This window comes from Lithobates pipiens, unplaced genomic scaffold, assembly GCF_037356315.1.
Source record: "Lithobates pipiens isolate NorthernLeopardFrog02 unplaced genomic scaffold, aLitPip1_a1.2 Scaffold_18, whole genome shotgun sequence".
NCBI classification, from domain to species: Eukaryota; Metazoa; Chordata; class Amphibia; order Anura; family Ranidae; genus Lithobates; species Lithobates pipiens.
Window position 1 is genome coordinate 615,751,917 of NW_027507758.1, and position 19,200 is coordinate 615,771,116.

A 19,200-nucleotide genomic window follows, 5' to 3' on the forward strand; every position below is an offset into this window, starting at 1 on the left:
TTAAGGGTAAAGGTTTGTCGCCATTCCACGAGCGGGCGCAGTTTTGAAGCGTGACATGTTGGGTATCAATTTACTCGGCGTAACATTATCTTTCACAATATAAAAAAAAAATGGGCTAACTTTACTGTTGTCTTATTTTATTTTTTTTGTTTTTTTTTTTTCAAAAAAAGTGCGCTTGTAAGACCGCTGCGCAAATGACAGAAAGTATTGCAACGACTGCCATTTTATTCTCAAAAAAAATGTATAATGTTTGGGGGGTTCTAAGTAATTTTCTAGCATAAAATTTTTTTAACTTGTAAACAACAATTCTCAGAAAGAGGCTCGGTCCTTAAGTGGTTAAATAACATGCTTGGAGGTAAGTCTCTTAACCTGCCTGCGAATTGGCACATCTGTACAAGAGAGGTTTTTAAAAACAGACCCAAGACAGAGCTATTCACCCCAGCTTATAGCGATGCCTGGCAAATCCACTCACTTGGTCTCTGTGACTGTGCTCTTTAGTGGCTCTCATCCTACCTATCCCAACGCATCTTCAGCGTCACTTACAATTCTACTTCCTCCACTCCTCTTCCCTTCACTGTCGGAGTCCCCCAAGGTTCTGTTCTTGGACCTCTTTTATTTTCAATGTACACCTCTTCCCTGGGGCAGCTCACCACTCGCGGCTTTCAATATCATTTCTACGCTGACAACACACAAATCTATCTCTCTACCCCTCAACTCACTCCATCAGTCTCCTCACGCATCACCAACTTGCTAACAGACATATCTGTATGGATGTCACAACACTTCCTCAAACTCAACTTGTCCAAAACCGAACTTATAATATTTCCTCCCCCACGTGCCTCTTCCCCTGACTTCTCTGTCAAGAGCAATGGCACAACCATCCCCACATGCCAAGGTTCTAGGTGTAGTCCTGGACTCTGAACTCTCCTTTCGGCCCCCCATCCAATCACCTTCCAAAGCTTGCCGCCTCAACCTCCGCAACATCTCCAAGCTACGTCCCTTTCTAACCAATGAAACCACAAAGCTCCCGATTCACTCCCTGGTTATCTCTCGCCTTGACTACTGCAGCTCCCTCCTCATTGGATTACCTTTAAATAGACTATCCCCCCTTCAGTCCATCATGAATGCTGCTGCCAGACTCATCCACCTTACAAACCGCACCGTGTCTGCTACCCCTCTCTACCAATCCCTCCATTGGCTGCCATTTGCCCAACGGATTAAGTTCAAAATACTAACATTAAGTTACAAAGTGGGGAGAGAGGGGAGGAGGAGGAAAGTAGAGAAGGTAACGAGATGAAGTAGGATTATTGTTAAATATGAGAAAGAGCTGATGAATGCTTACTACCGTCATATGTTGTGCTCCAGTTTTTATAGTATCTATTTTTTGATGAAATTTTGTATAAAGGTTGCATTTTTGAAGCAATTTTGTATAAAGGCTGTATTTTTTGAAGAAAATTAATAAAGATTATTTAAAAGCTTAAAAAAAAAAAAAAAAAAAAAAAAAAGTTACAAAGCCATCCACAACTCTGCCCCCAGCTACGTCACTAGCCTAGTCTAAAAATACCAACCTAATCGCCCTCTTCGTTCCTCCCAAGACCTCCTGCTCTCTAGCTCCCTCATCACCTCCTCCCATATCCGCCTCCAGGACTTCTCCCGAGCCTCGCCCATCCTCTGGAATTCGCTACCCCAATCTGTCAGACTATGTTTATCAGATTTTAGGCAATCCCTGAAAACTTTCCGCTTCAGAGAAGCCTATCCTGCCTCCATCTAACAACTGCACTATTTTCTCCATTAGCTCATCCCCCACAGCTATTACCCTTTTGTATAACTTGACCCTCCCTCCTAGATTGTAAGCTCTAACGAGCAGGGCCCTGTGATTCCCCCTTGTATTGAATTGTATTGTAATCGTACTGTCTGCCCTAATGTTGTAAAGCGCTGCGTAAACTGTTGGCGCTATATAAATCCTGTATAGTAATAATAATCTTCAATGACCCCAACACTAATTTTGATATGTAAAAAAAGGAAAAATAATATTGCGCTATACAATAATGAAGAATACTACTAAATAGAGCTGCTACATACCAATGTGACAAAAATTCATGGGAAAAGGAAAATGTAGCGCTGATGTCTAAATATTAGAAAACAAAAAATGTGAATAAACAAGTGACAATATATATATATATATATATATATATATATATATATATATATATATATATATATATATATATATATATATATATATATATCTATATCCACTAAAAGTCTTTCTAAAGGAATAGTGAATCAGTCGCAGATCTAAAACCGACCAAAGGCAGAAGAAGCCGACAACACACTGGACTTCAGAGGATAGTGGCATCAATGAAGATAGGTATAATTTAAATACTCTTACCAGAGGAGTTGGACCTGCGTGTCAGCGACACCAAATCAAAAACGCATGAAAAGAGAGGCCACTTGGAGACAGGATAACAGGTCACCGAGGATCCTCCGTCCACATCGATCGATGTACGTCATCTGGAGACTCTTGCAAGGCCAAAACCAGAGTAGAAAGGAGGTCCAACACTAATATATCTCCCAAGGTGGTCAATGCATTCATGGAGCAGGTGATATAAAAAACACGAGCTCCCAATGGTGTAGGTCAAAACTACAATGTGGCTTTTTATTGTCATAAAATACCAGCAATTAGCAAAATTGCAACAACAAAAAATAATAAAGAATCAAATAGTGATCACATAATTTAAAAAGCAATATGGGGAGCGGAAATTGATTTGATATGCACAGTAGGTTCCTATGGTTCCTGCTCAATAAAATCTACCTGATCCAGATTTAAGTGTGCCAACCATTGTGTTTCTATTGATCATGTTTTTATTTTTTTTCCAGGACACGCCATTGAGAAACTCTCAACGGAACATCTCACTTTATCTGTAAGCTGTAAAATGGAAGATGAGGACATCATAAGAGATTGTGAAGGAGAAAAGACAATGAACTCCTTTGTTGATGGTGGACTTCACTGCATGGATAGACCATCAAATCCACCGGACTCTGAGCAACCTCCTACTGTGAGGGATGGTGCTGAAATTCAGAAGAATTCAGAATTATGTCCTGAATGTGGGGAAAGTTTTAGTTCTGAGTTAGGTCTTGCTGTACATCAGAGATCTCACACGGGTGGGAAGCTACATTCCTGCTCTGAATGCCGGAAATGTTTTTTAAAAAAATCTGAATTCGTCATACATTACAGATCTCATACGGACAAGAAGCCGTATTCCTGCCCCGAATGCGAGAAATGTTTTTCACAATTGTCCCACCTTTACATGCATCAGAGGTCTCACAAGGAGAAAAAATTATATTCCTGTCCTGTGTGTGGGAAAGGTTTTACACGGAAATCGGGACTTGTTGTACATCAAAGATCTCACACGGGGGAAAAGCCTTATGCCTGCTCTGAATGTGGAAAAGGTTTTACTTGGAAATCTGGGCTCGTTCTACATCAAAGATCTCATACGGGAGAGAAGCCATATGCCTGCTCTGAATGCGGGAAATGTTTTTCAGAGAAGTCCAATCTTTGCAGACATCAGAGGATTCACACAGGGGAGAAACCATATTTCTGTACTGAGTGTGGGAAATCTTTTTCGCAGGTATCCCATTTTTACATACATCAGAGCTCTCACACGGGGAAAAAGATGTTTTGCTGCCCTGAGTGCGGGAAATGTTTTACGCGGAAATCAGGACTTGTTCTACATCAAAGATCTCACACAGGGGAGAAGCTTTATTCTTGCCCTGAGTGTGGGAAATGTTTTTCAGAAAAGTCCAGTCTTTACAAACATCAGAGGATTCATACAGAGGAAAAGTCATATTCCTGTTCTGAGTGTGGGAAATGTTTTTTACAGGAATCAGACCTTGTTATACATCAGAGATCTCACACAAGCAAGAAGCCTTATTCCTGCCCTGACTGTGGGAAACATTATGCATGGAAATCAAAACTTGTCATACATCAAAAATCTCACACAAGGGATAAGCTGCATTTTTGTTCTGAGTGTGGGACAAGTTATTCCCAGAAATCAGACCTCCTAATACATCAGAAATCTCACACAGGCGGTAAGCTGTATTCCTGCACTGAGTGTGGGAAATGTTTTGCATGGAAATCAGGACTTGTTATGCATCAGAGATCTCACACAGGGGAGAGGCCGTTTTCCTGCACCGAGTGTGGGAAATGTTTTATACAGAAATCAGATCTTGTTAGACATCAAAGGTCTCACAGAGGGGAGAAGCCATATTCCTGCCCTGAGTGTGCAAAATGTTTTTCACAGAAATCTGACTTTGTTAGACATCAAACATCTCACAGCGAGGAGAAGTCGTATTCCTGTTCCAAGTGTGGGAAATGTTATAGACGGAAATCAGACTTTGTTATACATCAAAGATCTCACACGGGAGAGAAGCTGTACTCCTGCCCTGAATGTGGTAAAAGTTTTTCAGAGAAGTCCAATCTTTACAGACATCGGAGGATTCACACGGGGGAGAAGCCATTTTCCTGTCCTGAGTGTGGTAAATGTTTTTCACAGGCATCCCATCTTCACGCACATCAGAGCTCTCACACAGGGAAAAAGATGTTTTGCTGTCCTGAGTGCGGGAAATGTTTTTCAAAGAAATCAGACTTTGTTCTACATCAAAGATGCCACAGAGGGGAGAAAACGTATTTATGCACTGAGTGTGGGAAAGGTTTTCAAGGAAAGTGGAGACTTTACAGACATCAGTTGATTCACACAGGTGAGAAGCCGTATTCCTGTCCTGAGTGTGGGAAATGTTTTTCACAGAAATCAGACCTTGTTCGACATCGAAGATCCCACACTGGGGAGAAGCCGTATTCCTGTCCGGAGTGCAGGAAATGTTTTATACAGAAATCAGATCTTGTTAGGCATCAAAAATCTCACACATGTGAGAAGCCGCATTCCTTCCCTGAGTGAGGAAAACCGTTTTTTTTCACAGACCTCCCATCTTCACACTCGTACATCAGAAGTTTCACACAGAGAAAACCCGTATTCCTGCCCTGAGTGTGATTTTTTTTTTTTTTTTTTCACAGAAATCAGATCTTGTTATACAGATCCCACACAGGGGACACACTGTATTCCTGTCCTTAGTGCGGGAATTTTTTTTTCACAGAAATCAGACTTTTAGCATATAACAAAGATCTTCCAGAGGGGAGAAGTCGCATTCCTGCGCCAAGTGTAGAAAATGCATAAATAAATAAATTAATTAATTATTAATAATAATAATAATAATAATAATAATAATAGAAAAATACAGAAATCGGACTTTGGTATATATCAAAGATCTCACACAGGGGAGAAGCCATATTTCTGTAGTTGTATTCCTGCCCAGGGTGCAGGAAATGCTTTTCAGAGAAGTCCAGTCTTTTAAAAGCATCAGAGGATTCACACAGGGGAGAAGCCACATTCATTTTCGAAGTGTGAAAATGCTATATATGGAAATCAGCCTTTTTTTTTTTTTTTTTTTTTTTATACATCAAAGATCTTACACAGGCGAGAAGCCATATTTCTGTCTTGAGTGTGAAAAATGTTTTCCTGTTAACTCTTTGGTACCATATATCGGTTGACACTGATCTCCTGGTCAACTTCCTCAGGACAGTATAAATAAATATAAAATTGAGTTCCACCCTATCAGAGATGTTTTCTTTTTAATCCTTTCTCCAGGGTGAACATTTACTTGGTTAAGTAAATCTGAGGCGTAAAGATTAGGTGATGTGTCATGGGCTTGTAACCTCCCTGGCGGTATTCCCGGATCTGGCTCGGGGTGAGTTTTAATTACCATAAGCGGTATTCCCGAGCCAGACTCGGGATCGCATCGCTGGATACATGTAAGGGTAACTTACCTTGTCCCCTGGATCCAGCGATGTCTCCCCGCTGTGATCAGGGAGCCGCCGTGTCTCGCTCGATCTGTGACAGTGCCGAGCTCCATTCAAGGCGAGCGTTGCAAGGCACGGGGACGGAGTTCGGCACCAAATTTAAAAAAGTTAAAAACATAGTATCGATACAGTATAATGTAATCTTACAGATTACAGTACTGTATCAAATAATTACACATCCCCTTTGTCCCTAGTGGTTTCTCCAGTGTCCTGCATGCAGTTTTATATTATAAATACTGTTCTTTATGCCAGGAAACTGGAGATTGTCCATAGCAACCAAAAAATGTCAGTTTACATCAAAAGTGGTTATAGACCAGCTAGAAAACAGCGATAATAAATTAGAATCACTATGTACTATCTACTACTACTACTATCTACTACTACTGTAATGACAGCGACAACTCCGCATATTTCAGTGTTTTTGATTTGATTACATTATTGAATAATTTTTAATATTATTATATTATTATTTGTTATTATTTATAGTTATTTATTTTATATATATATATATATATATTATAATTTATGATTTCATATTTCAAATTTTATCATACCCGGGATGTTTATTAGACTCTTGTTTGGACGTATTTAAGTGAATTATTTCTAAGAATTATAGGCCTACAATCTAAAATGCCAAATTTCCATGCAAAATAATGGTACCGCTTTCAGCACCTAAAATCTGAAATAATCATACCGCCAGGGAGGTTAATGGGGGGTTCTCCTGAATTACAGCTGATTTTGACTTATTTTAACCAGCAAGTAAGTGCACATTTTTACTGTCAAAGTGTCCATCTATGGATTATGGGTCTTACATTGGAGCATGATCCTGTCTATTACCTGCTACCTCTGCCTGTGTTGCTATGCTTCCTTGTCTTGCTTAAAAAAAGCCTCTCTGACATGTATTTTATCTGTCCTCTGTGCTCCTACTTGATCTCTGTACTTATAAACATTGTGTTTCTGCTGGTCGGGTCTGGGCCACTCCCCGTTTCTGGGTAATCAGCTGAAATGAGGTATGTTCGGGAAGGACAGTGCAATGCAGACTGTGTGCTCCAGCCACAGGGGAATGTTGCATGCGCAAAAACTCACGCATGTGCAATATGGTCAGGTTGCTTTTCGGTGTCCTCAAACATAGCACCAAGCAAGCTCCGTCAGGTGGCAATCACATGACGCTGTATACCATGTGCATGGTGAAGACTGCAATGTTGTGGAGGCCTCCCTTTCACCTCGCGCTCAACGCTTCTGAAGATGAACACAGAGTGTGAAGGCAAGGAGCAGCACGAGTGCTGGAATAACTGACTGGTAATGTCCACTCTTAAAGTGGGTAGAGATGGTAGTCGCAGTCCTCAGAGCAGGACAGAAGCAGGGCCAGGATGGCAGGCTATGGTCAGTTACAACAGGGCAGTGAGGGACCAAATCGGCAGGCCATGGTCAGTAACAGCCCAGCAAAGCTTGAGGTCAGAGTTATAAGGTGAACAGAGTTGGAGCAAAAGCCAGAAGTCCAAAGGCAAGCTGGGTCATACACGGGTAAGCATTACAGTGGACCAGGTTTTAGGACTATGGGAACAAGCTGAAGGCCATTCAACAAATTCTCATAATCCATCTGCAGCAGCTGTCAGAATATCCAATTGCATGTAGCTGCTGTTTAGCCAAAGGTTTTCCAGCAGTCTCCTTCGACAAAAGTCAATTGAATTGTCAAAGAGAGTAGGGCCACACACTGAGTGAGAATTTTCCCAGTGTATATGGCCAGCTTTACCAACCTGCATCACAACAGGAGATGGCCAAGTTCTTCCACACAATGTTGACAGAGTTCTGAAAGCCTATCTTCAGGCATGGTGGAGTCCAAAAAACATTAGAACAACTAAAAGAAAAAAATTGTTACGCTATAAAGCTAAAGAAGGTAGCTGCTAACACAATATTGTTGGATACAATACAAAATATTGAAAAGGTTTAGTGTAGCGCTTAAATATAACAAACAATATGTAAAGAAAAAGTTCATATATATTGTTGCACAATGAAATCTTCAGTGAATAAAAGAAAGTTCATCTGCGCTAATCCAGAAGATGAGGGAAGGAGACCGTCACCAACACCCAATCACACTGACTCTTACCATCAGTGTATTTAATCATGCACATAAAGCACAACCATATACGTTCAGGTCCCGGATTTCCTCCTATTCTTTAGCCCTTGTACACACGGTCGGAGAATCCGTTGGAATGTGTCCTATCGGACCGTGTCGTCGGATAATCCGACTGTGTGTGGTATGCATCGGACTGATTCGGTCGGAATATCCGTCGGACCCAATTTTCCAACTTGTTGGAAATATTTCCCGACCAACTGGGCCGATAGGACATACTCTGATCATGTGTAGAGAATTTTGATCGGATCAAGTGCCACGCATGCTCAGATCAAATTCCTACATCAAAGCTATTGGCTACTAGCCTGAATGTAGTCCCATCGTAACGAAATTACGTCATCACGTTCTGAATGATCGGATTTTTCGACAACTTAGTCCGACCGTGTGTATGCAACAGTTTCGGACACAATCCGACGGACAGAATCCAACGGATTTGGTTGGCAGAATGTCCGACCGTGTGTACGGGGGCTTAGAATGACTCAACAATCCAATCTCATCCAAATATATCGTCAAATGGCACGTATGTAGATCTCAGCTCAATCACATCCCGATAGATATATTCCAAGGCAATAATGTAATGGCCATATGCAGAAATGAAGAAAATATTCTCATTGCACAAATATCGTAAAACTCCCAAAAATTTATTCCACAAACCCAATGCATATAAACTCACCATTTCATGAATAAATTACAGGCATAAAGATAAGAAAGTGACCAGCACTTCCTACCACCAAGATGAAGGCCACTCTCGAACTCCTCAGCTTACTCTCAGCATGTCACTAGTCCCTCATACAACCCTTAGAACAACTGTTTGTGATACCTACAGGAAGAAACGGGGGCAAGGAGTCTTCGCTGACAATGATTTTGGCATGGATCATCAAATAGACTTATATGGTTAGCTCTCTTCTGGCACCAAAAGGGGTCATTGTTTACTTGACAAGCATTGTGTCCAAGTCTTGGGTGGCATCATGAATGTTATCAATCAAGTCCAGGGTCTCCAAACTTTATAAACAAAGGACCAGTTTACGGTCCATCAAACTTTAGGGGGGTCAAATTGTGGTCAGTGGGAGAACGTGTCCTGGCCTCAGTGGGAGTAAACAATGACCCATCATTGGTATTAGGGCGAGGGATAGTGCCCCATTATTGGCATCAACGGGAGGAATAGTGCCCAATCATTGGCCTCCTTGGGAGGAACAGTGCCTTGTCATTGGTCTCCTTGGGAGGAATAGTGCCCTGTCATTGGTGTCAGTGGGAGGAATAGTGCCCCCTTATTGGTGTCAGTGGGAGGAATAGTGCCCCATCAATGAGATCAATAGGAGGAATAGAGCCCCATTGTTGGTGTCAGTGGGAGGAATAGTGCCCCGTCAGTGGGAGGAATAATCCCCGATCATTGGTGTCAGTGGGAGAAATAGTGCCCCATGATTGGTGTCAGTGGGAGGAATAGTGCCCCATCAATGAGATCAATAGGAGGAATAGAGCCCCATTGTTGGTGTCAGTGGGAGGAATAGTGCCCCGTCAGTGGGAGGAATAATCCCCGATCATTGGTGTCAGTGGGAGAAATAGTGCCCCATGATTGGTGTCAGTGGGAGGAATAGTGCCCCATCAATGAGATCAATAGGAGGAATAGAGCCCCATTGTTGGTGTCAGTGGGAGGAAAAGTGCCCTATTGCTGGTGTCAGTGCCAGGAACAATGCCCCACTGTTGTTGATAGTAAGGGGAATTATGCCCCAAGGGCCAGATAAAAGCAAGCAAAACGAGACTATTAATCAAGGCCATCTGCAAGGAAGCAACGGGATTGTAAACAAGCCTTAGCGCTGATATTACAAATATGTAGAGACAAATTATAGCAATAAGATGAATAGAAAAAACCTAAATGACTAAGCTGCGACCAAGTCAGTGTTCTGTCACTTTAAAGTATGTTGTTATATCGAATGGTGCGCTCTGGTCAACTTTCTATTTCAATGTCTGCTCACAAACTACGAGCCTACAATTTCTGAGGCTACTATAGCAATATATATCAAACTATGTTATTCACTGTGCAAATATGCAATATAATGTGCAAAAATATATGTAAACAAATATCAAGGTGCAAAGTGCTGTGCAAATAATGCAGAATACATGAAAATACTAAATATCTACTAAAGAAAAAACCCCACAGCACTAATTGAATGCCGAACTTCACATCTAATTAAAGTGCAAATGTGCTGTTACCATTCACCCCGCCTACTAATCGGCGTACAAATTCCAAATGAACCCGAGTCCCATAATCGTGCAAAAATAACAAAAATAAATAAATGATTATTTCTGTGAGAACAAAATCTAACAATGTGCTATGTGCAAAAAATAATTGGTGGCCACAGATAAAAAAAAAAAATGTATCTGTACAAACAACTAAAGCAGTATACTGAGCCCAAAAAATATATAACACCAATTAATGGCCACAGATTAATATATATGATAGTCACTTAATCCATATCCGTATGCAGCTTCAAATAAAAGACGCGTTGCATCAAATGTCACATGACTCTATCAAGCCCTTGATAAAGTCATGTGACATATGATGCAACGCGTCGGGTGGAGCCAGTGACGTTATTCGTTCGGAGCCTTTCGTGAACACAGCGAGCAGGAAAGCTTGTGTGGGGAACGCCTCCTTCCAGCTGATTGTTTGTACGCGCTACTTGCCGGCTTTGTTATGTGAGTGAAATCGGTGTGTGTGTGTAGCACGTAGGAATGGTAATCATTGCGCAATGAAGGTTTTCTCTATTTAGTGCCAAGATCTGGGATAATACGCTCAGATCGGATCTGGGATAATACGATTGTGATCAATAGTGTTTTGGAAAAGTGTTTTTATTTTTTGAATAAGACGATCGCAAGTAACACTATCTGGAGATATCAGTGGGAATTTTTCTGATCATGATCCAATTACATTTGAAGCTGCATATGGATATGGATTAAGTGACTATCATATATATTAATCAGTGGCCATTAATTGATGTTATATTTTTTTTGCACATGTAGCGGCCATAACCCGTTGCAGGGCGGCCTTGACTTATTGGGCTTACCAGTTACCTTCTCTTGGCCTGCTCTTCCACGTCTAGGGGTTACCAGGGTTGATACCCAACGACTTGAACACTGACACAGATAAAGTCCTTTTCAAAAGGTTTTATTTTGTGGTAGTAACACAGTCTTTCTCATGGGAAGAGAAGGCACGGGTGAAGAACTCAGGCACCTTGAACTGCAGGTCTAACAAAGTCTCTAATTCCACCCAGAGAGTAGCCACTCGCAGCTGGGTACTTCAAGGCTGAACAGATCTCTAGCCAGAGATCATGGCAGTCAGCACGTTGACTCAAAACTTGGAACAATCCTATGAACGCGTACAAATTGTAACTAAATGTGAACAGGAACCTTTTCCTCAGTACCTGGAACGTTTCCCGTCTCCTCAATGGTACTGGAAAAGCGTGAATTTGTCAATGTCCTTCCCAACTCAATAACCAGGCACTTCTCAGGATGCCACTTGCCGGCCCTCCCCTGAAGAGTCCTCCGGTTACTTCCACGAGCTGTGGTGCCTCTCAAAGCCAAGAGCACACCCGGACACCTTGAATCCTCCCTCAGTTACTGCGCCTCGGACCAGCCGGTTCCAAGACTCGGGAACATACGGATCCCTACCCCAGACCAGACGGGTCTACTAGGGGCCTCTATCAGGAACATGTTGCAGGATGTCGAACACCCCATGACCGTGACCCCTCACGGGGCTACCCCGGTCCTGGAACCAGAACAGACCACACGGGTCTCATAAACTCCTCTACCTAAACACGTGACCCACACCTCTTAAGTACCCCCCCCCCCCCAGACTCCTCAGCGGGGCCGGCACTCCCACTGATTGGTTCCGAGAAGGCTGATACTCAAAACGTCCAACCAGGCCTGGCTCTGGCCTGTCACGTGTACCTCACCGTTCACATGACCAGGCAGAACTTCCAACACAGCCTGGCCAGACTGATGCCAAGGCCAACCTACGTAATTAACTCTCAGAACCCCTACTGTTCTGAGGCAAAAACGAAATTTACATGCGTATGACATTTTGTCCAAAATGTCACCCACTACACACATAGCACATTGTTAGATGTTGTTCTCACAGAAATAATCATTTATTTATTTTTGTTATTTTTGCTGTTTGTACGATTATGGGACTCGGGTTCATTTGGAATTTGTACGCCGATTAGTAGGCGGGGTGAATGGTAACAGCACATTTGCGCTTTAATTAGATGTGAGGTTCGGCATTCAATTAGTGCTGTGGGGTTTTGTCTTTAGTAGATATTAGTATTTGCACATATTCTGCATTATTTGCACCTTGATATTTGTTTACATATATTTTTGCACATTATATTGCATATTTGCACAGTGAATAACATAGTTTGATATATATTGCTATAGTAGCCTCAGAAATTGTAGGCTCATGGTTTGTGAGCAGACATTGAAATAGAAAGTTGACCAGAGCGCACCATTAGATATAACAAGGAAGCAACATGGCCACCTTCCTGGTCTCACTACCATGTATGACAGTAATGAGGTCAGGGCCCCCCCAAAACAGAGTCAGAAACAGAATGGCACTGTTATCTTGTGTAGAAGTCAGCCTTTCATTTACAACTTCCACCACGAATTCCATTAAACTTTCCTAGCGGTATCATAAATTCCAGACAGGGAAGCAGAACATTAATCTTAAACTGGGTAGATAATGTAACGAAATTAGGCCAGATCAGCAGTGACAGTCTGAATTGCGATATCTTTGAGGTATGTAATTCTTATGCCGCGTACACACGATCAGAATTATGGTCGGAAAATGCTCTGATGGTTTTCCCGACGGAATTCCGCTCAAGCTGTCTTGCCTACACACGGTCACACCAAATTCCGAGAATGTGGTGACGTACAACACTACGACAAGCCGAGAAAAAATCAAGTTCAATGCTTCCGAGCATGCTTCGAATTGTTTCCGAGCATGCGTAGGAATTTTGCGCGTCGGAATTGCTATTGACGATCGGAATTTCCGATAGAAACTTTTTCCGTCTGAAAAATTGAGAACATGCTTTCTAATTTTTTTTGCTGGCGGGAATTCGGCCAGCTAAATTCCGATGGAGCATACACGCGGTCGCATTTTCAGATGAAAAGCTCTCATCGGTCTTTTGCTGGCCGAAATTCCGATCGTGTGTATACGGCATTAGTCTCCATGGAGTGGTAATTGAATGGTGCACACTAATAGCAGGTTATTAAATTGTAGCATGTGATACAATAACAATATGACCTCACTTTGGAAAACTGACATCATGGAATGGTCTGGATTAAATAGGAAGTAAACCCTGATGAGTTTACTTCCTCTTTCATTCCCTGCAAAGGTAAAGCATAATGGACTACTATGCATCGCATAGTAGTCCATTATGTGTCACTTACCTGACACAGAAGCCAGCGAAGTCACCGCTGTCCCCTGTAGTTCCGAGCGTCCATCTTCTTGGTGGGTCTCGCTGCTCCGGCGCTGTGATTCGCCGGAGCAGCAATGATGTCACTCCCGTGCATGCGCACAGGAGCCGACACTCGCGGCATATCGCCGCGATCTGTGGCTTACCCAGTGCGCCTGCGCGCCGCTGTCTATGGCGCATGCGCCGTAGACAGCGGTGGCTGTCTTCAGGTAAATATCTCCTAAACCGTATAGGTTTAGGAGATATTTCTTGGACCTACAGGTAAGCCTTAATCTACTGTAGGCTTACCTGTAGGTCAAAGTGGTTTGTAAGGGTTTACAACCACTTTAATATAAAAACATTTCAGCACTCCTACCTCCCACCCCTTAATCCTTGTGTCTGGGTGAAGGGAGGGCTCAGTGAGACCTTCTAGAACAGCCTTTCTCAACCTTTTCAATACAGAGGAACCCCTGCTAAAAATAAGAAATCTACAACTCATGATACATTAGTGTAATGGTCAGTGGGAAGAATGGTCCTTACACGTGTGGTCATTGGGAGGAATTACCTCCTTACCTATAGCTAAAAAGATCAATGGTGTCAGTGGGAACTTATCTGAGAGGCAGAAATTGCCCAATGCTGAAGGAACCCCGAGCAACCTCTGGAGGAACCCTAGGGTTCCACGGAACACTGGTTGAGAATCACTGTATTAGAAAATCCACAAAAAGCTACGGCATCAACAGTCCTAGTACCCAGAGCCTTCTTTTTTTTTTTTGAGAATGCCATGGACTCTGAATCTTGGTCTTCTACTAGAACCAAAGAACCCAGGATTTTTGTTAAGTACTTTCATTCTTAATCCTATTTTGTTTTGTTTCTTCTTATTGTAAATACTGAATTTGCACCATTTTTCTTTTGAATTTTATTAAACAATATTTTAAAATCGTTAAATTTGTCTCTGATGCCCTAAGCTAGAACTATCTCTTTGAAAAGCGCTACTACACTATATTACCAAAAGTATTGGGATGCCAGCCTTTACACGCACATGAACTTTAATGGTGTCTTAGTCCGAAGGGTTCAATATTGAGTTGGCCCACACTTTCCAGCTATAACAGCTTCAACTCTTCTGGGAAGGCCGTCCACAAGGTTTAGGAGTGTGTCTATGGGAATGTTCGACCATTCTTCCAGAAGTGCATTTGTGAGGTCAGGCCCTGAGTGGGATACTATAAGTTCATGTGTGTGTGTAAAGGCAGGTAGCCTAATACTTTTGACAATATAGTGTATGTGGAAATCGCTGGCCAACTCAGCCATCCCTTTATACAAGGAAATTTATTTGAATAGGAATACCCTGAGAAATGTAATAAAGTATGGGATGTCTGGCCGGAGTCTGAGACCACTGTCACAGGGCAGGATAGCCCTGTAGATAGCCCACCTTAATCTATCAGACCCTTACCCGGTTTCAGCTAAGTCCTTTATGCCAATGTGCCTGATGCAGTGTAGTGTATGTCAGGGCTGGGCTCAGCCCTTCCTTCTCTGAGCTGGCTGTTCAGCTGTCGGCTAATTGCCAGTTCCTATCTCTCCAGTTACTCACCCGTTGATGATCCTGCTCGTCAGTCCTGCTTACTTAAACCTTCCAGCCCAGATGATCTCTGCCTTCACCCTGGCCAACATCACAGAGACTTTCTCCAGCGCTCCTGTTAAAGACTTGCTTGGCTGACATTCCTTCTGGCTCCAGATCCTGCTTGTTGTTCCACTATGCTGATTCCTGGCTTCTTGACTTTCTGGCTTGTCTGACTATCTGTTCTGGTTACCAAACTTTGGCTATGTTTTGATTACGTTTGTTAAAACAAAAGAGTAACAAACAATTCTACCCTCTAACCTTTCAGAATACTTTCCTTCGCCCCTCCCCACCTCCCCTGCACCCCATCTCTTTCGCTATGAGGCCCGAGTTTTCTTCAAACAAGTGTGATTTAACTGTACTTCTGTCTCGCTCTGATTCATGGTTTCTGACAGTATGGTTTTGTATTTACATAGTTACATGGTAGGTGATGTTGAAAAAAGACACAAGTCCATCAAGTCCAACCTATGTGTGTGATTATGTCAGTATTACATTGTGTATCCCTGTATGTTGTTGTCATTCAAGTGCTTATCTAAAAGTAAAAATTAGGAACAATGGTCTGGCAATTACTTGACTGAGTTCCCTAAGGACCCTCGGGTGCAAGCCATCTGGTCCCAGTGACTTATTAATGTTAAGTTTTTCAAATCTATTTCTAATTCTGTCCTCTGTTAGCCATGAGGGTGCTTCCTGTAACATATCAGGAGGATAAACATTGCAGTTTTGGTTACGGAAGCCCCCCAATTCACTCATAAAGACTGAGGAGAAGAATAACTTCATTACCTTCGCCATCTCACCATCCTTTGTAACCAGATTCCCTTCCTTATTCTTTATGGGGCCAATATGGTCTGTTCTCCCTCTTTTACGGTTTATATTCTTAAAGAATTTCTTGGGATTGTTTTTTGCTCTCCTCCACTATGTGTCTTTTGTGTTCTATCTTAGCCACCCTAATTGCACCCTTACATATCTCGTTGCATTATTTGTAACGTTTGAATACTGATGATGACACCTCAGCCTTGTATTTTTTGAAGGCCTTCTCCTTTGCCTTTATATGCATTTTTACATTGTAATTAAACCACCCAGAACATTTATTCACTCTTTTAAATTTATTTTTCAATGGGATGCCCTGGCTAATGCCCTTACTTAACTACTTGCCGCCTGGCCACCATCAAATGACGGCTGGGCAGTGTGGCTCTCATTCTGGGTGGATGTCATATGACGGCCTCCCAGAACGACCGCTCTCGCGCACCCGCGCGGTTTTACTATGACATGGTGCGACCACAGATCTCTGTAAAGAGCCGTGGCTCTTTAACCATGTGATCGGCTGTGTCCAATCACAGCTGGTCACATGCCGGTAATCGGCGCTCCTTGCCTCACACTGACAGAGTGTGAGGAGAGCTGATCTACGGCATCTCCTCAGAGAGGACATCTAGGGATGCAATCAGGGCACTAATCATCAGTGCCCTGATTACAATTAAGTGCCCACCAGTGCCAGCAATGCGTGCTCACCACCGCCAGCAATCAGTGCCCACCTTTGCCCACAAGTGCCATTAGTGATGCCAGTCAGTGCTGGCTATCTGCTGTCAATCAATGCCCCCCAGTGCTGCCTATCAGTGCCCATAAGTGCAGCATATTAGTGCCTCCTCATTAGTGCCACCACATCAGTGCCACCTCATCAGCACCCATCAGTGAAGGAGAAAAATTACTTATTTACAAAATTTACTGACAGAAACTTAGGGGAAAAAACCCAGAAGTGATTAAAAACCACCAAAAGAAAGCTCTATTTGTGATAAGAAAATTATAAAAATTTCACATGGTTACAATGTAGCATGACCGCGCAATTGTCATTCAAAGTGTGACAGAGCTGAAAGCTGAAAAACGGGCAGTATTGAGGTGGTTAATATGCTCTTAAAGCAAACCCATCTCTCCTCCGTGTTCTTTGTCCCTGAGATTTTATCACAATTAATATCTTCTAGTAAGGTTCCTAATTTAGGGAAGTTGGCTCTTTTTAAATTCAGTGTCTTTGTATTGCCCTTATGTTTCCTGTTTGTGTGATTTACACTGATGCTAATTGACCTGTGATCGCTGTTTCCTAAATTGCCCCATATTGACACATCAGTGATCAGGTCTGTATGGTTGGTATTCAGTAGGTCTAGTAACGCTTTGTTTCCAGTTGGTGCGTCTACCATCTGACCCATGAAATTGTCCTGCAAGACAAGTTCCTCCACCCCAAACTCACTCATCCATGTCTTTATGGACCTTGCTTTGTGCACTGGTGTGCAGTGTTGGAACAGGAAGGGGCCATCCCCAAACTGTTCCCACAAAGTTGGGAGCTGTTGCCTTAAGACTTCCCTTCACTGGAACAAAGGGGCCAAGCCCAACCCCTGTAGAAATTCTTTTAACAACCCCACACCATAATCCCCCCCCTACCAAAAGATTTGGACCAGTGCACAAAGTAAGGTCCATAAAGACATGGGTGAGCAAGCCCTGACCTCAACCCGATAGAACACCTTTGGGATGAATTAGAGTGGAGATTGTGAGCTAGGCCTTTGGGCATACCCCGGCTCACAACATAAAAACAAAGTATATCAAGGAAAAACACTAAACTAAATTTTAAAAAGCACACAGAGAGTATTGCCAATGAGGATGATGGAATATTGCTTTTGCATCCTTAAAGGTCATTCGTCACCTTATCAATCGCAGCCCAGGAGTTTGAAGACAAAATGGATTAAACTAATCAGAAAGTAATACTGGGAGTATGCTATAGGCCCCCTAACCTGAGGGCAGGGGCATAACTATAGGGGGTGCAGCAGTCTCGACCGCAACTGGGCCCTGTGATGCAGGGGGCCCATGCAGCCCCCTTTACATATAGCCGGCAGCAGCATAGGCAGCTAGGGGTACCAGTGCACCATGCACACGGGTGGCTGGAGGTGGAGGGTGTTTAGCAGAGCTCCATGCTCGACTATCGCACTGGCTGCTCTTTAGTTGTGCATTCCCCCGCATGACCTGTGTCCTCGGCCGGCTCCTCAGAGTACCCCTCTCCTGCTCCATGCATTGCCGCTCAGTCCGATGTCTGTTTGGATTAGCCGCAAGGAAAGGAAGTGTCATCATAATGGCAGATTTTAATTATCCAGACATAGGCTGGGCAGAAGGAACTGCACATTTGTCTAAGGCTCGCCAGTTATGTAATGCTTTTCAGGGGTTGGGTTTGGCCCCTTTCATCCAGTGAAGGGAAGTCTTAAGGTGACAGCTCCCAAGTTTGCAAGAACAGTTTGGGGATGGCCCCTTCCTGTTCCAACTTGGTATTATGAGTTATTAACTATGATAGTTTTAAGGTGATTACTTCTATATATGTAAATATGTATGTTTCTGCATACATTGATCTCTCTGAGCTCACAGATGGTCGCATTGTCTCGGGACCATTATGGCTAGTCTTTTGTTAGTACCAGATAAAAACAGCTTTTTCGCGCTTTCTTTCAAGCCTTTAAAAGGTTAGAGCAGTGATTCTCAACCAGGGTTCCTCCAGAGGTTGGTAGGGGTTCCTTCAGCATTGGGAAATTTCTAGAGCCGAAACAACCAATCGATCAATCGACAACTAATCGATTATGAAATTAATCGATTACTATTTTCATAATCGATTAATCGGCCACTAACATAATGGAGTTTAAAAAGAAAATAAAATGAGCCCTTTATAGTACAAAAAAGATCAACCATGCTTTTTTCAGCTGCTGCGTATTTGGAAAGGGTCAGGGACTTTTTTTTAATGCAAAACAGTGCTTTTTTGGTTCACTATACTTCAATGGAGAAGATGCAGAAAAGCATGTAATGCGTTTTTTGCAGCAATTTGTGTTTTTTAATCCTCCCAACAACAAATTGGCAAAAAAATATGCAAACATGCAAATCGCAGCAAAATCACGTGCGCAAAAATTAAAACGCAGAGCAAAAACAGATCAAAAGCAGACTGCATAGGTGTGTATTGAGCCTTATGCTGGCCATACACGTATCAATTTTCAGATGAGAATATTCAGACGATTATATTGCATAATATTTTTATTGCATTATATTCAATAAAATATTTGAAAGAAAAAGTAAA

General features: G+C 42.5%; 2 protein-coding genes across 2 annotated transcripts in view; one reads left to right on the forward strand and one right to left on the reverse strand.

Moving 5' to 3' along the window:
• LOC143986837 (uncharacterized) overlaps positions 1 to 19,200 on the reverse strand; it is a 548,778-nt gene that overhangs the window by 396,685 nt on the left and 132,893 nt on the right. The gene's annotated exons all lie outside the window — the stretch shown is intronic.
• LOC143989269 (uncharacterized) lies at positions 2,883 to 5,771 on the forward strand. The gene has a single exon (XM_077489345.1). It carries the CDS (start codon positions 2,937 to 2,939, stop codon positions 4,956 to 4,958), a length of 2,022 nt encoding a protein of 673 aa, XP_077345471.1. The 5' UTR covers positions 2,883 to 2,936; the 3' UTR covers positions 4,959 to 5,771.

Coding starts and splice junctions, on each gene's coding strand:
- LOC143989269 (XM_077489345.1), top strand. CDS start 2,937: ATGGAAGATGAGGACATCATAAGAGATTGTGAAGGAGAAAAGACAATG.